The sequence below is a fragment of the Besnoitia besnoiti genome, chromosome V, assembly GCF_002563875.1.
Source record: "Besnoitia besnoiti strain Bb-Ger1 chromosome V, whole genome shotgun sequence".
NCBI lineage: Eukaryota > Apicomplexa > Conoidasida > Eucoccidiorida > Sarcocystidae > Besnoitia > Besnoitia besnoiti.
Window position 1 is genome coordinate 2,548,655 of NC_042360.1, and position 26,270 is coordinate 2,574,924.

Sequence of the window (26,270 nt, forward strand, 5' to 3'; positions counted from 1 at the left end):
GATGATAACTATTGTGGATAGAGAACCCACTGAACACCATGTGTCAATAGAACAGAGGTAGCTCCTCAGTTCAGTGTGCCCCCTGCGGCGAGGCACTCTCTTCGATTCTGCTTTCTTTTCATGTCTCATGCCTTCTTGCTAAGCCGAGGAGACTCCTTTTTAGCTTCTGTTGCTCAGTTTCTACAAATGCTCGTGGGAGCTGTCTCCGCCCTCAGGCCTCGCTAACTGCATGCCGTTTGAAATGTGAAGCCGAGACGAGTCTGCAGCCGCAGTTTCTTTTCGAGCTTTTCCAAGTTGGTTGCCGTCCCGCGAGAAGAAGGGTCAAGAGTTTCTCCCCGCGTGAGGAGGGGCTCCCTGTGTGAACGCGGAAGCCTACCGCGGTGCTGAGCTCTTTATTTTTCTCCAATTTTTCCACTTCGCCAGTACGCGGACTCGTAGATATGGCTATTCTTCTACAAAGTTTGGTGAGAATTTCAGGGCTTTCAGGCTTCACTCGGGGATAGGTTGACGACACAGCAGCGCCGCAAGGGTGCCTTCGCATGTGTATGGCTGGAAAGGGAGCAATTCTCTGCTCACAGGTGCGTCAGACGCGAACAAGCAGTCGAACCCATTAGTCTCCCGCCTACGCAGACACCATGGTTGCCGCTCGCGCGCCTCCTCGCTTCGCCTTGGGCAGAATTCTCGGTGCGGCAGGTCTCTCCTTCCTCGGCGGCTGGCACTGCCGACAGACGCTCGCTGAGGCCTCTCGCCCCTTCCCTGCGGCGTCGCCTGCCTCTCCCGTTCCTCCCCAGGAGCCTGCTGCACCCCCCTCTTCCTCTCCTTCTTCTTCTCCTCCTTCCCCTCCTTTTTCTTCATCTTCATCTCCCTTTCCTTCTGAGCGTGGTTTGTTGGTGACGCGCCGACTGGTGGTGCCTTCTTCTGAGTTGCATGCGTTCGCCGGGGTTCTGAATGCGCTTGCGGCCTTCAACACGCGTCAGAGCGGCTTCCTGTCTCACTCGATCTACACACGCGAGGTTTTTTCAACCGACGCAGCGGTTCCGCCCGCGCCCGACCCCGTCGCCCTCGAGGTGCTGATGTTCGAGGAATGGCTGAATCCGCTCGCCGCGCGAGCGGCGCTCAAGTCTCCGGAGATGAAGCGTCACCTCGAAGAGAGCCGCAAGTGCGGCTGGGACTTGCGCGGCGAAGTCTGGGTCGGCCTCGCCGGGCGCGACGCCCGCGGCCTCTGAAAAAAATCAAAATCTTCGAGACACGAGCCGCCGAGCGAGACCAGAAGTCGTGCAACACGCTTTGTGGGGGGGGGGGGGGGGGGGGGGGGGGGGGGGGAAGGGGCAGTGACGCAGCCTCTTCAGAGGAGCCGCGAGAAAACATATATATACATATATTTATAGATAGGGGTGGATATATGCAGACACATGGATATGTACTGGGCGCATATATATATATATATATATATACCGTATGACATACATATATTTGGAGTTACATACAACTTATGTATATATATATAGATTTTTATGTTTTTTTGGCGGCGTGTTGGCAGACGTGTGCCCGATAGATGACTGCGTATTCATCTACGTGAGAGGCACCGGAAGTATTTACGCACATGCGCATGTGCGTGCATGGAGTGCTTCTTCCGTAGGAGCCTGGCGGCGGAGTGCAGAGAGGCGCATTCGCGCGTACCCGTACGCGTGCAACGTTTCTATTTCCTCGCTCCCCGCTGGCAGCGAACGACCGAGTTGAATCTCCTGTATACGAAAAAATAGATCTTTCACTACCCTTCAGAGGCGTGCGATGTTCCGTTTGCTGCCCTTTGGGTAGGAGAGTCTCTCGGGGAAGCGCTCTTTTTTTCCACGAAACTCTCTAAAAGCTGTATGTGTGTCTACGCCGAACCGATGAGGCTGGGTGCCTGAAGGCGTCACAGGGTCCGTCTGGTTTACAACCTACCGCGTCTCCCGTGCCTGCCCAGACTTCTTTCTGCTGCTCCGTCCGCGGCTTCTACGGTCGCGAATCGTCTCCTGTGCCTTTTGAAGTTAGCTTCCGGCTCTGCGGGATTTGCGGCGTGAGAAGCGCGACAGAAGAATCACGAGAGAAAGCGAACCGAAAGGATACCGAGGGAAACGAAGGCACTCGCCGCACGCTTTTTGCATGCAAGAGTCTCACTCTCCGGAAAGCTTCCGCGACTACTACAGCCTCTCTCAGTCTACCACATGGTCTATTCAGGAAAGGCACTGAAGTACGAACTCACACCAATGGACGCAGCACATACATAAATATATATACAGGCAAACCTCTCCATGCGTGCACTCTCCACGGGTGCGTCTGTCAACCTCTCTATTCCGCCTGCGTATATGTGCGCATGTGTATGCTCTGCGTCGCAGTCTCTCTCTCTCGATATACATACATATATATGTCTGGAGTAAAGGCCAACGAGGTGAATCTTTCCCGGGCCGCGGACACGTTTCGGCGAGGCACAGCGTGTCTGCGTGTGTTTCGGTGCGTTCAAAAGATTGAAAACAATGCATGAAACGCGTTCGCCTTACACGGGGTGCACGAACAGCACGGCCAACCCTTTGGAAGCCCAAATGCAATAACAGCTTCTGCGCGGCTCGCAGCCATGTCCAGGCAGCAGGGACGAGACGACAGTTTCCCTGAACGATGGCTACCTTTGATTTCTTCCATAAAACCCTGAACACACACGCGCGGCGACTCTCCCTATCTGCTGCTTGGAGACCACATTCGCAGAGCTCGAATTCCTGATACGCGAGAGGGGGGGGGGGGGGGGGGGGACCAGAGAGAGGGCATCACCCACACGCTGCCCCTCTCGCAGTCTAGCGGCACCGAACAGATGTTCACAAAACTGTCTCGCGCCTTTTCGAGGCCCTTCCTCCCACCCCCTCGCTGCGAAAAGAGAGCCACGCACGCGCGTGACTCTGGTTAAGAAAGCCTTTCTGCGGAGGCGAAGACACCGCAGGCCAAACTCAGGCCGCTCTGCCGGCGGCGCTGAGAGGTTCGGAACGCCGCAGCAGCGAGGTGAAGCTCTTAGATCGGCAGCGAGATGTCTCGCTCTCCCGCGAGTTTCGCGCGAATGTAGTGATAGAGGAAGTCCAGGAGAATCAGGATGTTCAGCGCCTCAGTCACGAGATGAACGCCGCGACCCGAAGGCAGCACAGGATGAAACCAGAGGAAAGTGATCCTGCGAAGCAATACAGACACGAAAAAAAGCCTCAAAACCCAACAGAGACCTCTCAAAGCTCAGCCGCCCTTCGTCGTTCAGTCGGGCACTGCTATCCTCCACATGCTTACCTACATGTTTATACATACATCTATATACATAGATTTGTGAATAGAGATGTGCATCTATACGTAGATGTATATATATATATATATCTACGTAAATATATATGTATATAGGTAGATGGATACTGAATTTGCATGACTTAGGCCCGCATAGGCATACTGTAGGGTAACCCTAAACCGGGTGGGTCTGCGCTTAGAGAAATCGCTTTTCGAAAGTTTTTTTTTTTTTTCATAAGCGCGGGCCTTACCAGTATAGGAAGGCGAAGACGCGTGCGAAGAAGAGGAGTGCGACGAAGGTTCCGAGGAGGTTGGTGACTTTTCGCGGGCGTTTATTGTAGAACATGAAGAGCTGGGGGACGAGCGCGAGGGCGAGGACGCTGTCGTTGTAGCATTCCCAGAAGGACAGCAGCGTGGCGAGAAGCGCGCGGAAGCTGCCTCGACTCGCGAGGGTGGTGAGAGGCGTCGCGTACTTGGATCGGCGGAGCAGGAACATCGGACAGGAGAGCGCGAAGGCGACGAGGTAGAGGAAGGCCCAGCCGTAGCGGTCGCCGCATAGGCCGCGGCAGAAGCGCTTGCCAAAGTTGTCGCGCTGACTCTCGTACGTCGAGCTGAAGTACCGGTTGATATAGAGGAAAACGCCGAGCGACACGAGCGCAGAAGAGCAGTCCACGACAAAGAACTCCATGTGCACGGCCTTGTCGTGATACAGCAGCAGGGAGATGATTAGAAGCACGTTGCTGACCTCGACCCACACCAAGGCAAACAGCGACTGGAAGGAGAGACCATACGCGTTTCGCTCGCGATGCACCTTCATCATCAGAGCCACGTACGCAAACAGCCACAGCACAGCGGTGCAGTAGTTGAGCAGGTCGTGGAAGAACGACAGGTGATACAGGATCGGCGTGTTGCCGCCGTAGTCGCCGTCCATGTCGTCCGCCATCGTACCAAGAAACGCGACGCACGCAGCAAAGAGAGAATGACACACGGACTCGAAACAAATGCCGCAAGGAATGCCAGAAACGTCGCGCGGAGCGAGACTCAGGACGCGAGTAGAGAGAAGGCAACTCACGCAACCGGGAGGACGGCGGACAGAGCAGAACGCTGCCACAAGAAGAGTTTCTAGACAGAAGAAATGAAGATAATGAAAACAGAGATGGATGCTGCTTTGCAAGCAAGCGACGAGGGAGGCAGGGAAGACTACAGAGGGAGGGAGAACTCAATACGCGGAAGACGAGAGAAGAAACGGGGCAAGAGCTCGCAGTCTCTGTGCGCAGACAAACGGCCGTTGCGTCTACCAGAAAAGCAGACGGGAGGCCGAGGAAGAAGCACGAAAGTCCCTTCAAACAGAACTACAGCTCAACGCAATCCCGGGCACCTCTGACGAGTGCGCCGAAGTCCAGCCGGGTTTCGCCGCTGGGCGCTCCCCGCTTGCGACAGAAACTCCAGTTTTTCGGGTAAAAACCCAGAAAAGGGAGGATCGCCGCCGCATGCAGGAGATCGAGAGCCCTTCAGCTGTCCCTCCAAATGCTCACGCACAGCGACAGGAACAGAACTAGCGCAAAATCAACCGTCCAACAACAGGGCGGCACGTCGGGACGTGGCGCTCCACTCGGAAGCAGACTCTATACGGCGGCTGAGCAAAGACTGGGGAAAAAGAGTGACGGCTACGCCTCCCTCGAATTGATGAGACGTTCAAACCGCGACGGAAAAGAAGACGTTGCAGAAAGCTTTGTGTAAGTAAAGTACGTGGGCGTGGTAGGGGGGTGTGCGGCGGCGTCTGGAGCGAAAGGAGCATACACAAACCGAGCAAACGACGAGTTAGATTTCACAGGCTCGTCGCCGTCTTCTCCACGAGCGGGAAGTCTTTGCAGCGAAAATTCTTTTCCACCGCACCGCTGAACGAAAGAAGGGCCAGTCACTCTGTTGTCTTAGAGGACAGCGCCCAGTAACAGCAGCTCCTGGAGGGAGAAGCGTGAGAGCCTCGGAAAAAGTACGCCAAGCTGGACTGCCCGCACATGAAAGATGCCGTTTCTTCGGCAAAGAGAAGGACAGCCGCTGCATAGAAAAAGGCGGCTTTCGCTAGACTTCGTTCGCCACCGCCGTGGCCGGGTTGGATATCCACGCCAGGGAGCCGCCCGAAGCGACGCTGGAAAGGGTCTTTCTCTGCAGAAGCAACGAAAGCGCCGGCAGCTTCGAAAGGTTGGGAAGCTCCTAGCAGGGAGCGTCAGCTAACCGCGGCAAAGTCCAGAAAAACAGGTTAAATAGGAAAGCAAGGAAAGGAAGGGGATCGCGAACGCCGTCGACAGCAGTGTGTAGTGTCACGACGACAGGAGAAAAGCCGGTAGAAGCAGCTAGCGGAACCGCTCCACAGCGTCTGTAGCAGGTCGAACCTGCGAAAGATCGCAAAATCGTTGGCTGTGCCCCCGGAAAAGTGTGCCGCGGTCTTTTTTCTCGACCTGGAACTGGAGAAACCGGCGGAAAGCCTCCCCAACGCGCGCCGCTCCGCAGTGTGGGGTGTACGTACGCCCGACCCACGCGCACTCGGCGTCCGCGAGAGACTTCGTGAAGGGAGGGAGGAGTGGCGAGCCGCTTCGTAAAAAGCCTCTTTTCACGGAGATCCAGACGAATCAGCTGCTCCAGTTGTTTCTGCTTTTGCGCCCAGCATTATCGATCACAGAGGCTGCTGACAAAGAGAGATTTTGCAACGGGGAGCGCGCCCTACCTAATGCAGCAGCCAAGCGACATGCGGAGGCCACCGACAAAGTCTCGCGAGCTCGCTCGCCGCCAGCTTGTGCAGTCACGATTTGGAGTTTTCAGTCAAGGTGAAGTGAAAGTGGCAAAGAAAGCGAATCCGTGTACCGAAGACGACTGCGAAAAGCCTGGAATCAGTTACGCACTCCGTAACTTCAGTCCAGTTTTTCCTCCGTTACCCTGTCGTCGACCGTGGCAGTGCGTCCGCTGGCGCATACCGCTTGGCTGCAACAACCTTGTAGAGCCTCGTGAAGCTCGCGCACGACCAAGGGAGAAAACGCCCTTTATGGCAGCAGCTGTTGGTACCGGAGGGCACTCGTGCTGTCATGGCGTCTGACCTCATGCCCAGTCTTTAGTTCGCATGCCTATACACAGGGATGAGGCAAACTCCCTCGCTAGACAGGGGTCTCGCCGCTACCGCAGAGCCTCGCCACGGCAATTCCACCTCTGCGCCTTCAACTCAACACCCTTCAGGCATCCTTTAGACCGAACCTGCGATAGATAAATATATCTTGGATGACTGTATATGAGCAGCTAAATGTCAGTCAAACATGCGAATTTTAGGTTGACTGGTGCCTCAGAATCTGTGGACTCCTGTGAAACGCGGAGGAGACAGAGTATTCGTATTTTATCTACGCCTTGCGCGCGACTCTCCGTCGCTCTGCAACAGAAACCCGTCAACTAGTCAAAACGAAATCATCCTCCAGTTCGCCTGTATCGTCTCTGCATCCATGTCCTTGCTGGCAGGGGCCCTTGGAAACCAGTGTATGACTCTAGAGGACGGCAGCGAGTCTGGTTCGCGTCACATAATGGTTTTCCAGCGCGGCACCACCGTCGAGTGTATACCTAGAAATAGTAGTAGACTGGAGTGTGGATCCTCGACCACACTTCGCCTACAGGGACACAGCAACACCGCTCTAAAATGAGCGTATAACACATATCCAGTGAAGGGTTCAGCCTATGGCATCGTGGCTGCCAGCACAGCTCGAGGAGTCGCACCTGAAAGATCCGTAGCGGCGCGGCGTGGTGAGAAGCCACACTAAAACCACGCAGCACTCCCAAAAGGAGCTCGCGTTCTGAATACGCTAGGCAGTGCCTTTGCATGGAGGCGAAGACAGCTCGCAGGACCATGCCTGTCGATTCGAGCTGGAAGGCATCTTCTTGACAATGCCCAGGTCTGCAGATCGAAGAGTATGCCAGGAGGACTCTTGTGTGCACCACGCAGGCGGCCTTGCACTGTGGCTCGCGCTAGGAACTATTTCGAAGGATTTTTTCGAAACGCAAAAAGACGGCAGCCAGAAGCGAGAAAGACACAAATCACGCCAGGCAGCGCAGGAAAGCCGCCTGAGAGCCGTGCGAAAGACGGTGGAGACGAAGGAAAAACTGGGAGAAAAATGAAACAGAAAAGACAAGAAACCAACATTCCGCCGGCAATCGCCTCTCCATTTGCACGCGTTGGGAGCTGTGCTTGAGCGAGACTCGCCAGGCAGAAACGAGGAAAGAAAACAGAGAGCCAACACAACGGGGAAAGCAAAGAAAAGGGAGAGGAAGCCAAGACTGTTGAATACCCAGGGCACTGACACCAGACAGGACGCACCCACGCGGAGCTGTTCTTAGAAAGCGGCATGCACAGAGACGTTTAGCCGCAATGCAAAAGAACACGAAACAGAGAAGAATCGTCAAAGGCCGCACTGCACAGAGAAAAGAGAGTTTTTCAAAATAAATTTACAAGAAGCTGGACTGCCAAGTCGAGTGAAAGCGGTTATTGAGCTCGGACGCCTTCGCCACCTACACCCAAAAATCAGACCACAGACACAGAACGGCTGCGGAAATCCAACACAGATATATATATATGTATATTTATATGGATATGCAGCGAGTCCCTAGCAGGAAGAGCTATTCTTGGACACAAATATGCGGGTGTCTTGACGTGTGCGTCTGGAGAGGCGCAACGGAGGACAAGGAGCCTGCCGGAGAACGCAGCTCGCGAAGATGACACGTAAAAATCAATCGCGGGACGCGCAAGTCCGCACGGGGCAATAGATATGTATGTGATGCACATGCTTCAGTATATTGGAACGCTAAAGTGATACCTGTAAGTATTTCGAGTACAAAGGCGCCTGCAACAAAGAAAGTGTTTAGCTCCAACTCCGCGCCGCAGGTAACGCTCAGTCTCCGCAGAGGCATCCACACGGCGCCTGTTCAGCCGCTTGGAAAAGACTGGAGACACGCTTGGCGCGATTGAGACATTAAGCGCCAGCCCCCTGCGCAAAAATCAGGGGGGCATGCTGCGCATGAGAGTCTCCGCTCCGCTCTCTCAGCCACGAATCTGCACTCCAGGCGACGGGAGGCGCATGCATGCGGTCACATGCATCTGCCAGCCTCCCTCCTCCCCCAGCACCAGCGTCTCGCCGTGGGCACGCCCACAGGCTTCGCGGGAGCCATGCTTTCGCATTTCCCTGCATCCGAGCGCCGCTGAGACGAACGGATGCTCTCGCGTCGCGTGTCGAGTATCAGAGGAAACTCACCAACTTGTTGTAGTCTTCGCGCGTCGTTTGCCGCGTCTGAAAATGAAAAAACAGAAGAGCCTTTCCGCCGCTGACGCCTGGGCGTCTGCACGGCTCCGTAGGCGCGCTCGCATACGCCGCACCTAGGGCGACTGGCGGCTCAACAGGACTGCCGCTGGCTCCAACGAAGGCCTCGAGAGACACCCAACTTTGCGTGCGCCATCAAATTCACACTGCTCCATATATTCATATATATGTGTATATATGCTGACATTTAACTACATGGAGGGCATGCATGCGTCTCGGCTTAGGAAGCCAATCGCGCATCACCGGAATCCAGGTGCGAACTCTGCGGAGACTTTTGCTTTCAGCAGCAGTTCTGCGTGGGACGGCATCTGCCAGTCAAACAGGAAAAAGAACTCACGTCGAGATCTCGCTCGCGATCGAAGCGCCTCCAGGGCTGACCAGCATTCTCTTCACCCTTCTGCGCACGCAAACACAGCAAGAAACAGACACAAGAAGAGTCTGATGGTCGCTCTACGCAGTCAGGTGCATACGCATATGCATGCTCAGGCACACATACGCATACATCCACACATACACATACATACATGCGCATACATATACATATATACGCATACACATACATACATACATACACGAAGACATACCTGCTCGCATATATATATATATATATATATATATATATATATATATATATATATATATATATATATATATATAGCAGAGAGAGTACGCCGACGACCCCCCCTGCAAGGGGCGATACCAGCCTAAGCGTTCATGCCGAAAAACAGCGGGGCTTCAATCGGCCTAGGTGCGATGTATCCACGATTCTAAAAGTAGAAGAATCGGTCTATCTACTTGCGCATGTATGCATCAGTATTTGAACAAATGTTTGCATCCAAACGCGCCTTCAGCGCCGGGAAAACTCGTGTTTTGCGGCCTAAAAAAACGCTATTTGAACATTCACTTGCGTTTCGCTCCTTAAAAGCGAAAGACATCCCCGCTGCCTCGCTTACTCCCTCCTCGATGGCGCGCTGCTCCGCGGCGGACTTCCCCCAGAGGTTCTGAGCCCACATGGCCTGTTTCCACTTCTTGTACGTTTCCTGCGCATCTTTGATTTCGCCTGAAAACACAGACGAAAAAATTACACAAATCAAGAAAATCCGTTGCCGCGGAGGTCTCCTGAGGCACACGTGCAAGCGTCCAGAGCCCCGGAGCTACATCCCCAAAGAGAGGGAGGAACCAAACGAGAGAAAAAGACGAGCAAAGAGGAAACGGCGGAAAGTGTCGCTCCAAAGCCACGAAACAGGGGCATGATGTGTTCCTCAGTGCGCGGGTTTCTTGCTCTTTCTTGCTCTTTGCTTTCTTTCACAGATCGGATGCCGGCGTCTTTCTCTCTCGTTGCCATTCGCGGCGCACCGCGCAGCAGCGGCATGCAGCCTCAAGCCGCGACGCAGACGAAGTTGCGAGAGCGATTAGCGAACAGAGACAAAAACGAAAAAGGCAATGCGACGAGAAGCGAAACGCAGCGTAAAACCTAGGAAAAAACAGACTGTCAAAAGACAGCACACTGTAGAACGAAACAGAGACACGCCAGCAACTGGAGAGCGAGCACTACGCAGAAGAGAGATAGTGGGAGTCGGAGTAAAAAGCAGAGAGGAGAGAAGAAAGAGACGACAAACCTGATGCGGTCATTTCCCTGAGGCTCCTGGCGCGGTGCTTGCGGTTCCATTCTTCCATCGCAGCGCGCATCTGCTCAGCCTCGGCGTCCTCTCGCCGCTTCTGCTCCAACATCTCTGAAACGTCAAACGACAAAAAGAAAAAACGCTGGGCTGGTTCCTGCGAACACGGCAGAAGCTCATACAGTCCACGAAAACTCTGCGATGCAAACGACCGATGCGGAGAAAGACGAGGTCAACGCCAGAGGCTCGCGCCAATCCTGGCACCGCATCATCCTCTACCGCGCTCTCCACTCAGGTTCTAGCTTCCTTGCAGCTGGCTGATCTGCTCTTCTATCCTCCCTCGCGCGCCAATTGCTCGTTCGCCCCCTCTTTCTGCACTCTCGAAGAACCTCTCGACTTCTCTTGTAGCCACTTCGTCTGGCGGCGGCTGCCACTGTCGAGTTCGCGGGTGCGTCTCACTCTCCATCCTGCTGTTCGCTGTGAAAGCCTTCTTCAAGTACGCCGGAGCCTCGAGCATCCACTCCTCGCGGCCGCGCTTGCGGCTCGCCTCGTCTGCGTCGAGAGGAGACGGGCCGGCCTGCAGCAAGCGGACGAAAGTCGAGAGAGAGACGCACCCCCAGACGCCGCTGATAGAGAAGCGTGGAGAGAAACGCGGAGACCACGCGAAACAGACGAGAGAGTTCTCCGCGGGATTGCCACTCCCGCGAGTAACGCGCCCGTCCGTCGCTCGCTGCGGGCAGGCTGTTGCTGTAAGCCCGATTCGTTCTTGCGCATCGACTGACGCGTCGTCTTCGTCGGTTATACTCCTCAGAGTTCAGCTGTGTGTGACATAGCACTCTTTTGGGGACGCAAAGGCGCGTCTTCACCCTTCAACCGCCCTCCCCCTCCTGTGCTTGATTGGCGAGGCCTCCGCGACCACCTCAGCTCGTCGCCCAACCCCTCTGCCTCCTCTCTCCCCCCTTTTGCTTTCTTCTTTTTCTTCGCTTTCTGCGCCCTCCTCACCCGTCAAAATCCTCCGGCCGTTTCGCGGCGGCCGCACTTACGTCGTCTCCGTCGTTTTCAGACTTGGCGCGAGCTTCGTCGGCTCGCCCCCAAAAGAGGCTCTCGGGTAGCGCATGGGCGCCCGTCGGCGCGCTCCTGCGCCACGTCTCGATGGCGTCTTCGGCGCTTCGCTCTGCGTCGCGTTGTCGGCACGCCTCTCGCTTCCCCTTGTCTTGTCCGCCTTCGCGGCCTGGAGGCGGCGCAGGCCCCACCGGAGCAGCGGCGCCCGCGAGCTCCGCGGCGTCAACGATGACTGGGCTGTCCCCGCGCCGCAGCCTCCTCAGCTCCTCTTCAGTAAGCTGCTGAGGCGGAGTCTCGGCTGCCGGCGGCAGCCCGGTCGGCGGTGGCAGCTCCGCCTTGATTTCTCGGCAGAGCGACCGCACGAGGCGACGCAGAGACAGCGAAGAGAGCGCCTTGCCTTTCTTGAAGCCAACGCTCGCCTCCTCCTTCACCTGCAGGCACACCAGCGACAAAGGAATCAACCAGGAGCTCGCCAGCCGGCTGCGTAGGGAGACTGCAACGAAGCGATTCGCACTCGTGAGAAGACCTGATGCGGGAAGAGCGAAACGTTGAGGCACAGTCACACGCGAGCAAAGAAGACCTTTCTCCAGGCGTCTGTGGCGCTACGAAGGCGCAAAAAGACGCCGGAGTAAACCGACGCGTTGAGCCAATACACGTACACATATACATGTTTTGTGCAGGTATGAAAACTTTGGGACGAAGTGAGCGCCGGAGGAGTGCACGCGAGTGCCCCAAAAGGAGAAACGGCGCGTCGGCCGAATAAAAAACTTTTTCTCCTCGCAAAACTCCCAGGGAAGCACGGGCGTGACGCAGATGAAAGTACGCATATGACTCGTAAGCGCGCGCGTGTATTCATAGACATATTTGTACAGAGATACAGATTCATTCATCTACGTGGGCAGACACCGGCAGGCAACAGCCTCCAAGAAGGTGTGCGTGTGAGTGCTGCAGCGCGGAAGAGTGTCTTCGCGGCGCTGTGGGATTGAAAAAGGCCTCCGCGTACTCCCGTGAGATTCAGGGCCCTGAAGAGGTGGCGGAGTTTCTTGCGGAGCGTCGCGTCAGGCAGGCCATCCAAAAAAACAGTTTGCTTCTCGTCGAGGTTGCTGAAGAGAGACTCGAGCTGCAAGCAAATCCCGCATACACACAGAGAGACACATACACACGCGGCGCTCTGAAAAAAGACAAAGGCGACACGCGCGCGTTGCGAAAAAGGCTGTCAGCGACGCCTCGCGCAGGCGCCAGGCAGCAGCGCGCGACGAGAGTTGCGACGACTGAGGACTCTCGCGGGGAGAGAGAGAAAACGAAGCCACTCACAAGTCGCCTCCGCCCCCCTTGCTGTTTTCTCAGAGCCGAAGGATAGCGAAACACCGGCCGCGATGCGTGAAATCAATCAAAGGAGACGAATACCTCTGAGACAGGCGCGGCGAATGGGAGGAAAACCCACACATGGAACAGAAGAAAGACGGCGCCGCGATTGAGACAAGTTAAAAGATGCTTACCTCTGTATCGAGAGAGCGACTCTTTGTCAGCAAATTCGTAAGGAGCCGCCGCACTTCGAATTCGTCGTAGAGCTGCGGCTGCACACACCGCAAGCGGACTCCCGCAAACGAAAAAGCTGAAGAGATTCAGAAAGCGGATCTGCTGAAATGGACCTCGCACGGGCGCTTCACATCTAGAGATACCTTTTACACACGCACGCACGACACCACGGAGGCGGCCGCAGGAGCCTCCGCACCGCGAAGAACGAAAAACGCGTGACGGCGGATCCGAATACGCCTTGCGGCCTACCAAATGATGTTAGCACTAGAAAGCTGAAAATATGTTATGGACTTCGATTAACTTAGTAATCAGCTCTCGTATATACGTGCACCATGCCCTTTATTGCAAACAGATGAATAACTCAGTCACCACGCAACGCCTCGATTCATCCTCGACGTCGCCAAGAAGGCAAGAGGCATGGAACCGCAGCCGGATTGAAATCTGGAACCTTCAAACACTCGAAATAAAAGCTGCATCCGCGACACACGGCCTCTGAGGCACTGCGCCCGAGCACCGCAGGTAGGGTATCAGATACGTGTCGGGTGTATAAATGCGCGTTTCCTTGAGGATGCTACCTCTCTTTGAACGCGTCAGAGAGCAGCAAACAGAGGAAAAAAAGATGGATCCCGGCGATGGCTCCGCGAAAAAAACCGCAGAAAGAGGGAGACGCAAAACTAAGCAGAGCAAAGAGCGGGAAGTGGAGCACTCCGCATACAGACAGGGAAGGCTCGTGGAAGGAGACGAGATAATGCAAAAAAGAGGACGGGTCGCACAAGTAGAGACGAGGTGAGCGTTTTCAATGGAGGTTCACTAAGTTGCCGATGTGCAAATGCCTACGCAGGGTGGACCCGGGAACGCACGAAGGAGAAGAAATCCTTACAGCAGCGACGTCAAAAGCTTCCACCTCCTCGGCTTTCTCCTTTTCTTTCTTCGCCTTTTTCTTTTTTCCCTTTTTCTGCTTCTTTTTCTTCTTCTCCTTTTTCTCCTTCTTCTTGCTCTTCTTTCCCTGCTTCCTCTTCTTCTTTCTCTTGTCCTCATCGCTACTGGAGTCAGACGAGCTGTCGCTGCTCTCCGTTTCGTCGCTGCTGTCTCTCTTTCTTCGCTTCTGTTCACTACTCTCGGAGTTGCTCAACTCCTCGCTCTCCCTCTCCCTCATGCTGCCGAAAGAGCGGAACGAAGGAGCTGAGAAAACGAACTGCCGAAAGAGATAGTAGAGGTATCTTTCTCGCAAGAGAAACCAGCACACGCGCCGACAGCCGCAGCGTCAAGGAGCCTTCCTCTCGCTTCAGCTGTTCCCTCGATGCCGGTCTCTCGCTGCACAAGGGGCCCTCGAGACAAAGAATTGGAAGCGAGTGGACTCGCAGATTCGGGCGAGATGCGCAAAAGAACCCGAGAAAACGAGGAGTGGAGGCAGACGCTTAGCCAGGGCAGCGAGGCGACCATCAGAGTGAGAGACCGAACTCGACGGAAGGCAACAAGTTGGAGGCCACGAATGCGGCAAAAAATTTAGGAAAAGAAGAGAAACGACAAGCGAATGCGGAGAAAAAGCAATGCCTGACCGCGGCTCAACTGCGCGCGACTTCTCAACTCGCCTTGAGAGAACAGACAGCGACGGCGCCTGGCTGCTGAGAGACGAGACAAGAAGAGGCAGACGACGCAAAGTCAACCGGTTGGAAAAAAAGCGAGACATGAAAGAAACTCGGTCAATGGTTTCGGCCTCCTTGCTTATGGTGTAAACGGTCTAGTGTGTAGTCGCAACGGTCTTCTTTTCTCGCGGAAAGATACTGTGCATGCACGCGCGTCGATGCGCAACGTCATGCGCAGAACGGAATGGGAACAAAAAGTATCGTTTCCTTCGGGAACAAAACAATACCATCTGGCGAAGGGGACGAAACCCAAACGTTGAAAAGGCTTTCCTGAGGAGAGAGAAGTCACGTTGAAAGATCCGTTGACTTCGATCGCTGCCAACGTGTGCATGCATTCGTCGAGTGCTCGGTGTACATACACCACGTATTTCGTATCCATCAATATAGAAATCACCGTCGCTTCTTCGTTCTTGTCGCCCTGCTTTTCCTTGTCGATTTTTGGCCGTATAACTTCCTCTCCTTCCTTCCACCTCTCCTCTGCGCCCGCTGCGGAGACCGCCCAACGCGCCGCCTTGGCATTCTGTCGCCCTTCATTCCGCTTCTCTAGCCTACGACGAGGATGGCGGGTATCTGCAGACCGCGCCTCGCTCTCGCGGCTGCGCAAGCGGCGCGCGCGCGCCTCGCTGCGCCGGCAGTCTCTGCGACCCAGAGCGCCGTTACGGAGCTGGTGAACCCCCTGCAGAAGCCGCGCTGGGCGGCAGCTTGCGAAGAGCGGCACTTTCCCATGCTCCATAAACTCCAACCCTGCTTCCCGATCTACCGAGAGGTCCTCGGCGCCATGGACAAAGCTGACTTCAAGGTGAGAGCGAGACGGGCGCAGCAAAGGCGAAAACGCAGAGGAACTTCGCTGCGGAAGCCAGCGACACACGTGGAGAGCGGACCCGGAGGGACAAGCGAACGACGGAAGACAGCCGCGCCCGCGAACCTCGTAAAGTGACTCGCAAGGCAGACAGCCAACGTGAAGAGACGATATTTCTAAGGACACGAACGTGCAGGGGAAGGCATGCAGCACGGAGCAGTAGTGCCCCGCGACACGCGAGACCGTCTCTCGCCAGAATACAGACACAAACAGAAAGCATGTCTCTCTGTCTGTGGCTGTACTCCACCACGCACGGTGGGAGGCGTGTCCGGATTGAACCTGTACTCTGCTTTGTCTGCTGTCGCGTCTATGCGCAGCCTTGCACGCCGCAGCAGCGCATACAGGCCGTATACGTTGGCAAGCTTACAGAAACATATATATATATATATATATTTACAAATATAAAGATAGATAGACTGATAGATAGATGCACAGAAAGGTAGATGGAAACATATATAGATAGGCAAATAAATAGATACAGTTGGATAGACACGCGCATAGATAGAAATACATATGTACCCGTGCAGTTGCCCGTATTTCCTTTGAATTAATAAGAGACAAGAATCTGGAAATTAGCGCTCTCGGCTGCTGCAGCGCGCAGTCTTCTGCGCAGGTGACTCTTTCTTCCTTACACAGCACTTCACTGCTTTCTTTTTTCTGGTCTTTGTGTAGATTCGTGTCAGCATCTTACACCGCTGTGGACATTTTCATCCGAATTCCTCACAGCGAAGCGTTTTCTGTCGGTTTCTTTTCAGCCGGCAGGCATGATTGTGAACTCCGAGGCGCAAGCGAAGCTCGGCGAATTTTTTCTCTGCTGCGCCTGTGCGCTGCGCCTTAAAGGCAAGATGAAGGCCCCTCCCTCTCACGCGGTCATTTCTGCTGCGCAGAGTGATCCACGATGCAGACAGACATCGACTCATACGTGTAGACACTCCAGTCACGCGGGGTGTCGCTGTGCCTTCTTAGGGAAGAGTTTGAAGGGGCGACCTGGCATGCCTCGACGACCTCCAAGATGCTACCAGGCAGAAATTGGAAATATCGGTATGAGCATATATATATATATATATATATATATATATATATGGAGCTATATGTGTGCTTTGCGTGATGCAGGAGAGGATTTATTTCACCCCTTTCGATCCCGTGCCGCGCGTAGTTAGTCCTACAAACAGACTCACACGCGCGCTGGTTCGTTGGCGCGGAACCGATGTGCTGAGGGCAGGGTGAATCTCAACACGCCGTGTGGCGATTGCCTGCGAATGCGTTGTCTTCTCTTCCGGCGTGCAGAGGTCGAACACGCTGGAACAGACAACACCGCGCTGCTTCGCGTGGCGCAGGCGACGGCGGAGGAAGACTTCGAACCGTGGCTGCAGGAAGTCCAGGTGACCTGGAGAGGAGATATCTTGAGATCTGCATTGAGGCAGTTCGACGTGCAGATTTACAGGTCTATATGGGCGAGGAAAGAAGACTGAGAAGAACGCACAAATGCCTATGCGAAGTTACGTGTCTGCGCGCGTGCACAACAAGGAAGTATTCGCGCCTTGCTGGACACCGCCCCGTGTTTCCTTTCTTTCATCTCCCTTGCGCGCTGCGCGGCCAGCAATGCGGTGTCCGTCCGTTTTATGTTTACATTTTTCGTAAGTTTTTTGTTATTTTCAGGATTTTATCGCGGACTTTGACTCAGATCTCGCCGACAAGTTGGAAGCAGCGGCTGCTCTCCGCGTGAGGCTGCGAGCCCAGCGACACGTTCTGACGTGCATGAATGTACTTTCTCGCGGCTGGTGCCGCCCACACGTTTGCAGTAGCGGGGGGTCCTTCTCCCAGTTTTGTTTTTGCCTTCTCCGCTCGCGTGCCAGCGTGAATGGCGCCGCAGGCGCATGCGCATCTAGTTTCGCGTTTTGTACTTTAGACATCGCCCTTCCGCGACAAGCGTGCGCGTCGCCTCCTTCCTTCTGATCTGAATGTGTGTTCAAATGCAGACAAGCGATGAAGGGCGTTTCTGGGAAGCGAGCTTCGCAGCCGCGGCACCCGACGACTTTGACGCCCTCGTCATAGCTGCAGAGCAGGCAGGCGACGCAGGTCTGCCGTCTGAAAGTGCAGCTGCCCCTTCTACCTCCTCACAGTCTTTTTCAAGTTCGCCTTCGTCCCCTTCTCCCTTGGCAGCCTCTTCTGAAGGTCATGTGGAGGCAGCAGGCTCTTCTGGAGATGGCGAGAGAGAGGAGGCAAGCGCTGCTGCCTGCTCAGAGTCTGTCAGCGCGTCTCCGGCGAGGCACCAGGGCGAGGTTTCTAACGAGCCGACAGCCTTTGAGAAGGCAGTTGTCGCGCAGAACGAGGGCCTCGTTTTTCAGATGTAAGTTCTCTTTAGGAAGTGTGTACTGTGACCTCTTCGGAGATCAGCTGTTGACAAAAATAGTTCACAGGACGACTCTACATTTGCTACGTGACCAGGGACGTGCGAAAAAGTTACCGCCGCGGCCTTCGTTTCTCTGTTTTCGTCGCATCTCGTATTTGCATTTTGAAGTCTTGAGGGGGGATCGGACGAAACGGCGGCGCGCTCAGCGAGCGCAGTGCACCTTCGGCGTGTCTTCGAGGCGTTATATGTTCGGGTATTATTTAATGTGAGGAAAACTTGGGATCCTTCGCACTCGACGTGACGTCTGCACAGATGCGCGGGATGAGGGCTCTGTCAACCTCATCTCTTTTGTGCCCGCCTTTCCTCATCCGCGACGTCCAGCAAAGGACCAACGCGTCCGACACGATTCCTGTTTCGCTCATCGATTTTTTTCGGCGACAGACTCCGCCGGCCGCCGAGTGTGCTGCCCGTGCGTGCCTTGGGTCGATTTATATATATCTTTTTATATACTTGTGTAAATTTTCATAGGAATTATATATCTATATGTGCGGGTATAGTCCATCGGGTAGTATGTTTGAGAGTTTTCTCCGGCTTCCTGCGCAGGTACGAAAAATGGCTTGAAGCAGCTGCGCAGCCGCTTAAGCGGGAACTGCGGGATTCGCTCTCCGACGTTGGGCTCATTGTCGCCAAGGAGGTGCTTGAAGAGGCCGCTAGAAACAAGCTTGACTGAGTCAAGAAAGATAAAAAACGGCTGTTCCATCAGCCGCTGTTTTCGTGAAAACTCCCCGTTGACAAATCTAGATATTCCGAGCTTCCTTTCCCCCCCAGCCAACTTCTGCTAAGCGCGAACTGCTTTTCCCCCCTCGGATGTCCAGATTCAAGACTCAAGTTTGTCTCAGTCTTCCCTTCGCGTGTCTCTCTGCGGCTGCACCAGCCTGTCCACTGAACCAGCGATCCTCAGAGCAGCCTTTCGCGAACAGCCATCACTCGAGTTCTCTAGCCCCTACACCCCCCCCTTTGTTGGCGGGCGTGCCCTCCGACAGACATACGCAATTATTCAAGTATACGCCCACCGAAGGTAGGCAGCATATGAGCTCAATGAAGTCCTGGACAAGCCAACAGGCGAGGAAGCCACGTGGACGCTTTTCAGGTTACTGTAGGCGCATTCGGCGGTAGGAGTGTTTACCCGTAGTTTCCGCCACGCTGCTGTGGAGCCGCTTAGAGCCACGCGCGGGTTCGCTTACCCGAAGGCGCCCGATTCACGTAGCTACGGTGTATCAACAGCGAGCGACATCCATATTCATGCGTCTACGTGTGCCTACGTATTCAAGAGGCTGGAACAGGAGCGAGTCGCTTGTATGCCCCAATGGACAGCGTGTCTGCGACCAACTTCAGGCGAGACCTGCTTCCTCGCACTTCTGGGAAATCTATCGCCAGAGGAGGGTGGAGCACGCGATCAGCAGCGGCGAGTCGCGCCCTCTTCGGGCACTCGCTTGGGGCCGTTTTCTTCGAATTTCAAGTCACCGATGGGCAGACAGCTCAGAGGCAGTATCCCTTTGCCCTCAAGAGGCGAGAGGGAAAAGCGCGGCAAATGCGACGCAACTGAAGGAACTCTGAAGTCGCAGTCTCCACATGTGGGGTGGGGCGCAGCGGTGCGAGCCTGCGCCCTGACGGGCCCTCCGCTTCTAGCCGACATGGCTCTCTCCGCTGCTCACCGTTTGCTTCGTGGGCGCAACCCTACTCCCGGAGCCTAGAGGGCGCAGTTAGTGTCTCTGCAGCGTTTTTGGAGCAGCAGCTGCTGCGCTTTCTCGTGTGTCTACATCGAAGGAAGCGCGTTCTGTCTCTCTAATGTGTTTGGATTCAGCCTAGGGAACGTCCTCTCTCGCTCCCACGTTCCGTCCTCCTCTTTCTTCCCTGCTGCGCAGACCGCAGGGCGCTGCCCTCTCCTCACAGAGAACTTCGCGTTTCCTCCCTTTTTCCGTCTCCGCGTGAACGCACTCTCCGCAGCTTTTGTAGCGTGGCAGAAGTGTGTGTAGTCCTTCCCTCGCTCTTCTCGACGCAGACAGATGCGTGCGTCAAGTGCTGCTACCCCTGGCTAGAGGCTGTCTCCTAGCCAGCCACAGTGATGCGTGCGATTCCTCCTCCTAACGCTGAATTTTCGCTTCTTGCTACTCAATGCGCACCTCCGCCTGGCGCAAACGCAATATAAACAGGCGCTGGGGGGCGACGGCTACGACCCTGAAGGAGAACCGGAGGGCCCCAGGGCACCAGCCTCGCCTTCTCGCCTTCTCTCCTGCGGTGCCAGGGACGCTTTCCAGCGACACAGGCGTAGACGCCTCAGCCGCTGCTAACCCTTCCCGTGAGCACACGCTCCTCTCCACGACGCCTCAGTTCTTGTTCCTCCTTCCCTCGGGAGCAACCGCGGCAAAGACGCGCACATATATGATATATGCATATACATATGCATATACATATATACAAGTATACATTCGAACAGAGACACACGCACCACAAGAAAATATGCACACGAGACACCACACGCGGGCAGCTGGCGGCACCCAGACTGGCTGCTCGTTTTCCGCTGCTTTCGTCGCTTGCCTTCTGCTTTCCATGAAGACAGCTACTTTGCCTGTCTACACACCGATCGCTACAGCCGACCGCCGACAGCGAAAGGTGGGTCTGTGGACTGTGTGCCCTGCGTTGCGTGAGTCTGCGTGCCCACGCCGCCAGCGAGGCTTGAACCAAGTTTGAGTCTCCTCGCGCGCAGCCTCTGCTTCTTCGAAGACTGTAAATCTTCGAAGTCTCTGCTTCGGCGCCTCTACTTCTTTCCCCCCAGGAAGGCCGCCATGGTGCTCAGCTGCTGCATCCAGTTCGCGGTCGCCCCCTGACCTAGGCCAGCGAGAGGCACGCCGCCCGCTCCTACGAACACACATGCACCCGACCAGAGAACGCGCCACGCTTTTCCACGGCCAGAGCACGAAAAAATCCAAAGAAAGCAGAACCAGGACGGTGAGGGATGACACGGAGCGGAGGCCGCGGCCGCAGCGGGCGCAGGCCCCGTGCGAGGGCGAGACGCGGCGCAGCAGCGGCAAGAGTGGAAGCCTCCGACAGCTACGCTCAGCGCTGTGTGAGGAATCCCGTGCACGCCTGCCGCCGAAAAAAGAGACGTGCATTCGAGACGAGCACCCTGTGCATTACCTGAAGCGGCCGCAGCGGGAGCTGGCGCTGGCTGCTGAGGCGCGGCGAAGGAAGCGTCAAGAGCTGGGGTCGTCGTGGGAAGGGCCGCTGCCGCGCTGGGGGCGGGGTGGACAGGCAGCTGGTGCGACGGCGGCAAACCCATCAAGCTCGCTGACTGCGCGTTGGCCGAGCTCGCTGCTGGCGCATACGCCACGCCGCCCTGGAACTCTGAGAAGGCATGCTGAGCCGCATGCGGCGGCTGCGGCGCGGCCGCAGCAGGCGCGGGCTGCGCGCCCTCCGCGACCGCCGGCGCGCTGGGGGCTGCCGAACTGTACTGCGGCCCGACGAGCCCGAGAAGGCTGTAAAGAACAAACAAAACAGCAGAAAGACACGCCGCCCGGGACAATGGAAAGCAAAAGCACTGCGCGTCTCGCCTGGTCGCTTCGCCGACAGAAAAGAATATCGACACGCAGACGCGGAAACGCCGGCGCTTGTCCCCCTGCCCAGCCCCGGGCAGAACCAATCACTTGTACATACATATATATATATATATATATATACATCGTACAAATGTAGGTGTGGAGAGGGAGAGACACACGTTAGCACATGCGCATGCAGAGCAATTTCGAACAGTCATTTCCACGTATATATATATATATATATATATATATATATATATATATATATATATATATATATATATACGGTAGCGCGACTGCGAGTTCAGGCTCCAACGATACTCACAAGTTTGTGGCCTGCTGCAGGCGAGCGGGCAGGACGCATTTGTAGCGCGCGAAGAGACTGCAGCTGGGCGGCACGAGGTAAACGTAGTGCGTGCTCGCGTTGGCGACGCCAGCCTGAAGGCAACGGAAGCGCACGACAAATCCTTCTCTTTGCAAGAGAGTCTGACCTCGCGTTGTCCTCTGAAAAACAGGCTGGCCCCAACCTCTAAAAAACGTAAAAGAAAGCGGATGAAGTCTGCTGACCGGCCGTCTACACGACCATTCGACTTGCCTAGCTATTCCCAGGCGCGCACACGGAGAACAGGGAGCAGGCCGACTCGCCCTCCGGCACGGAAACTGCTGCCCCCATCTCTGCAAAGAGCTTCACAGCGCGATGGACGGCGTTGCAGCCACACTCTCAACACTCACACGATGATGCACGCCTTCCTCGTGCATCAGTCCGCCCCTCTCTCCCCCCCCCTCCCGACACGCGCGAGTGCACTTCTTTTCTGCACGTCCCGTGTCCAAGCGTCGTTCGAAGCGGGAGGCCCTCGACACACATCGAGTTCTTCTCGCGATCGTCTGCGTCCCTCTCTCGTGTGCGTCTTACGCGTTCCTTGGAGGTGAAGTAACTGATGTATTCGTCGAGAGCGACCTGCTGGTCAGGGTGCGCAGCTTCGAGAGTCACAACCGCGTGGATGGTCTTGGCCGCCACTTCTTCCCACTTGCTGCGGTGACTCACGTTCAACAAGCCCGAGAGCTGCAGAAAGCAGGAAGAGACAGAGCCGATATCCGAGTTCACGTTCACGCTTGCAGAACTGAATACGGGCCAGCAGCCTGGCTTCCTTCTGCGGCCGGCAGCCAGCGCAAGTGGAGCCACGCACGCCCCTGCAGGAGAGCACTCAGCGCGCGCAGGCGACGCGACCGCGTTTCGCCTTGCAGCGAAGCTGAGGAGAGGAGCTGCCTTCTCTCCCCCTCTCTCCTTCCCCCCCCTCCCCCCCCACACCACGCCACCTGCGGACTCACGTGCACTAGAGAAGCGGGGACTTCTCCGCGGCAGAGAGATGCGCGAACTTGAACTCTTCGTTTGTCGTTCCGCCCCAGGGTCCACTCCCAGGCGCTACCCAGCACCGAGGCGCCGGCCGTCGCAGGAGGGAGTTGCGGCGCGAGAGGCTGGCTCGCGGGCGGTCGGTCTGCCGCTGCCTGCGGGCCCTCGGGGGTCCTGGCGCCTCCGAAGCCTGTGCTCGCCGGCGGCGGACTGCTTGGTGGGACGCCCGCGAGGGTCGGCGCCGGCGCACCTTTGCCGCCCATAGACGGAATGCGCAGGTGAGGCTTTCGCTCTTGCAGAAGCGCACTGAGGTAAAGCGGCTGCCGCGCCCACGCGCCGCCCTGCGTTGTCTACAGAGAACAAAGGAAAGACATCCGGACAACGCACCCCTGCACGCGAGAAACTGTGGGAAACCGGCGTCGCACGTGTCGTCGCACGCAAGCAAAGCCGCTCTTGAATCTTTCCGCCCCCGCGGCGACACGCGCATTTCTCATGCGCAGAGAGCATGACCCCCACGCCTCTACATGTGTAGACGCGTAAGTAGACGTGACAGCTTCAGCTGGTAAAACCCAAACTCGCGCGAGCTCGTGGGGCGACTCACTTCTCTGTCGCGACTTGCGCGATCCGTCGTCGTGCCTCTGCGTGACCCGCGGCGACCGTGCTCATCTGCATATCTGCTTCCGCGGCCATCGTCGTCTCGGCTGCTGGCGCCTCTGTCGCCGCCCCTGCCGCCTCGAGGCTCCTGGGACCTCCGGCTGTCGTCCCGGTCGCCGCCCGCGCCGCGCCCACTCGGCGTCGGGCGCCAGCGGCTGTCGCTGCCGCCGTCGCCTCTGTCGCGTTCGCGGTCGCTGCGGTTCCAAGACTCCCGCGAGGCATACTCAGAGGACCGATGGTAGTCGTGATCGTTCCTGCCCGCGCTCGAGTTGCCCGCGTCGTTGTCTTTGCTTCCCGCGTGGTGACCGTCTTGCCCCGCCCCCGCGCCTCCTCGCCGCCCTCTCTGATACTCTACGCGGATGCAGCGACCGCCTGAAAAAGGAGACACGAAGCGACGCAACGCAGCAAGGAGACTTCAACACGCGCAACGAACCTCCAAAGAAAAACCACGTACGAGGGCAAAAGCAAATCCACGCCCTCAAACAAGAAAGAAAAAGAGAGGATGACACCGGACACATGCATCTCTTTGCCACGCTGGCGTGCGTATCTTCTAGCGGATCTCGCGCCTCCAGAATCGAGGTATGACTCATAGCGGCAACCCGGGACAGTGAAGCACATCCGCCATGAAACATGCATGTCGAGCTCTACTCACGCAATAAATAAGTATATACATATATATGTGACGCAGCTACGCAGGTTGAGTGTGCGATCGCCGTCGCAGGGTTGTCGTTGTCGTGCTTCGTGACAGCGACTCAACGACGCAATTTGTCTGCACACAGGAGCCGCGGAGGTGTCTTCGGAAAAAGATGCGCCTCACCGAACTGAGCGCCGTTCATGGTATCGAAGCACCTCCGCGCGTCTTCGGGGTGTCTGTACAGGACGAAGGCGTAGACAGCGTTTGGCCCGATTTTTTGGTTGACTCTCAAGAAGACGTTTTCGACTTCTCCGCACTTTGAGAAGAACTGTCGCACGTCGTCCTCAGAAGCATCCCGCGGGACGTTGTGGATGTACAGATTCCGCGCGCCTTCCGGCCCCAGCGGCCTCTCTCGCTCCTCTCTTCTGCCGCCACCCCCTCGGCCTTCGTGCCGCCCGCCGTCTCTGCTGTCGCGGTCCTCGTGCGGTCTGCCGCCGGCAGCTGTGCTGTGGTGAGCGTTTTGTTGTTTCGAGGCGGCGGCTTCTGCCTCTGGCACTGCGCCGGCTGCCGCCAGCGGATGCGCGGCTGCGACACCCACCGGCCTGCCGGCGACCGGCAGCGGCATGCCTGCCCCAGCAGCCGCCAGGTGGAGGGGTGGGTATCCAGAGAAAGCAAAGTGCGGCGGATGCCCGTCCTGCTGCGCAAAGGAGGGCGGCATCTGCATCAGAGAAGGATTGCTCGCGGCTGGCGAGGGCGCGAGCGCGCCAGGCGGGAATTCGAAGCCTGGCGGCAGCCCGTACGGCATCTCCATAGCTTCGCTGACGGGCGCGAAACCTGGGGACCGACCTCGGGAGACGGCGGAGACAAAAACAAAGGACAGGCAGGCAGACAGAAAAAGGCGAGCACGCCGTGGCCTGGTCGTTACAGGGGCTCACGCAAGGAATCGACGGAGGGGGGGCAGCTGCTGCGTTAGGCGGTTCGTTCGCTGCGTGTCTGACTCAGGAACCTGAGACCGGGACTCCGCAAAGAAGGCAAAAGCGAGGGACCGGCGCTTGCTGGCTTGTCTACGAGGCAGCGGAGGTCAGCCGCCGGACGCATGAGAGATAAGAACTATAGACCGGCTGCCATAGAAAGGAATAAGGCCCGCAACAGAGCCCCAGCACGAATGTAAAAGGAAAGGAAATACGACGCACAAAAGCAGGCCCATACAGAAGGAGCGCACACCGGACTTGAGAGGAGAAGCGGAGCGCCGTTTGAGTCCCCAGAGAGCGTGGAGCGAAACTTAGACTGCGCCAGACATCATGCGAGAAAAACCCGGAATCTACGCGCCAAACATCAAAGGACAGTTCACAAGAGTCTGTGTTCAACTAAGAAGCAGAGCGTGAATTTCACTCTGCTGCGAAGACAAAACTACAGAAGGGAACACGAACAGGATGATACGCCGTCGAGAGGCGGGAGGTGTTCCTCCAGAGGGAAAAATGCATGTGGCACGAAAACGCGGAAACACTGCTATTTGAAACAAACTGCAGACCCTGCCACGAATTCTAGCAAAGGAAAACGCAGCAGAAAGGGATCGAAAACGGAATCAACAATTGCGCCCCGGGGCGCCTTTCTATACAAAAATATTCCACCGAGCGGAAGCGGCGAATGGCTCGCTGCCAAAAGCGAAAAGCGGGAATTCACAGATACATAAAAGGGAAAGAAATTCTCTCTGTATCCACAAGAGACGATAGATGGATGCGACCGGCGGTCTTATCGAACATGACCAAGTGGAAGGGGCATGCGAATCCGCGAAAAAAAGACGAGCTGGAGAAAGGCACAGCAACACCCGATGTGAATTCAGTTGCCTCGACAGCGTACAACCAAGAACGGGAGTCCATTGTCTGCCGTACTTTTTCTAGTGCCATAAACCCAGCTGAAACAAGAAAGGCCATGGCATCTCTTGCTTCTTTAAACGCGACTGGAGGGGGAAAAAGCCAGGAGGAATCGAAGCTTGCCTCCACTGCTTCGCAGCGTGTGCACGTTTGTCTGCGACACACGTAGAGTCGGCGGTTTCGCATGGGCACGGGGCGAGAAAGACCCGGACAAGAGGAAGTAAAATGCCAAGCGCACCTGAACATTCCACGCGCACAGGTAGCGTCTGCCTCAAGAGCACCTCTCCTGCGCAAGCGGAGTCGGCGCGAGGAGGATGTACCCGCACCCGCAAACAAGAAATGAGTTCTCAAGAAGAGCTGCAATCAAACGCACAACTGTAACTCTGTCTAAGAAGGACTTTGGGCCTCGCCGTACACATCTTGATCAGCACCTTCACCATT

At 56.2% G+C, this 26,270-nt stretch overlaps 5 protein-coding genes across 5 annotated transcripts; 2 read left to right on the forward strand and 3 right to left on the reverse strand.

Annotated features, from left to right (window-relative positions):
• Positions 1 to 635: 635 nt before the first annotated feature.
• Positions 636 to 1,226, forward strand: BESB_061890 (uncharacterized protein; the record flags this gene model as incomplete). Its single annotated transcript, XM_029364603.1, has 1 exon — positions 636 to 1,226. The coding sequence occupies one exon, from the start codon at positions 636 to 638 to the stop codon at positions 1,224 to 1,226; it is 591 nt and encodes a 196-aa protein (XP_029219311.1).
• Positions 1,227 to 3,039: 1,813 nt separating this feature from the next.
• BESB_061900 (uncharacterized protein) lies at positions 3,040 to 4,237 on the reverse strand (the record flags this gene model as incomplete). The annotated part of the gene is made up of 2 exons (XM_029364604.1): positions 3,040 to 3,193; positions 3,546 to 4,237. 2 exons carry the CDS (start codon positions 4,235 to 4,237, stop codon positions 3,040 to 3,042), a joined length of 846 nt encoding a protein of 281 aa, XP_029219312.1.
• Positions 4,238 to 7,773: 3,536 nt separating this feature from the next.
• Positions 7,774 to 14,018, reverse strand: BESB_061910 (uncharacterized protein; the record flags this gene model as incomplete). The annotated part of the gene is made up of 10 exons (XM_029364605.1): positions 7,774 to 7,836; positions 8,577 to 8,612; positions 8,980 to 9,039; positions 9,596 to 9,702; positions 10,262 to 10,375; positions 10,721 to 10,803; positions 11,408 to 11,754; positions 12,327 to 12,443; positions 12,823 to 12,894; positions 13,767 to 14,018. The coding sequence occupies 10 exons, from the start codon at positions 14,016 to 14,018 to the stop codon at positions 7,774 to 7,776; spliced, it is 1,251 nt and encodes a 416-aa protein (XP_029219313.1).
• Positions 14,019 to 15,067: 1,049 nt separating this feature from the next.
• On the forward strand, positions 15,068 to 18,450 carry BESB_061920 (uncharacterized protein; the record flags this gene model as incomplete). Its single annotated transcript, XM_029364606.1, has 6 exons — positions 15,068 to 15,307; positions 16,123 to 16,207; positions 16,655 to 16,749; positions 17,027 to 17,089; positions 17,347 to 17,717; positions 18,324 to 18,450. 6 exons carry the CDS (start codon positions 15,068 to 15,070, stop codon positions 18,448 to 18,450), a joined length of 981 nt encoding a protein of 326 aa, XP_029219314.1.
• Positions 18,451 to 20,538: 2,088 nt separating this feature from the next.
• BESB_061930 (SPOC domain-containing protein) lies at positions 20,539 to 24,766 on the reverse strand (the record flags this gene model as incomplete). Its single annotated transcript, XM_029364607.1, has 7 exons — positions 20,539 to 20,639; positions 20,919 to 21,256; positions 21,642 to 21,754; positions 22,230 to 22,379; positions 22,646 to 23,017; positions 23,269 to 23,693; positions 24,139 to 24,766. 7 exons carry the CDS (start codon positions 24,764 to 24,766, stop codon positions 20,539 to 20,541), a joined length of 2,127 nt encoding a protein of 708 aa, XP_029219315.1.
• Positions 24,767 to 26,270: the final 1,504 nt, after the last annotated feature.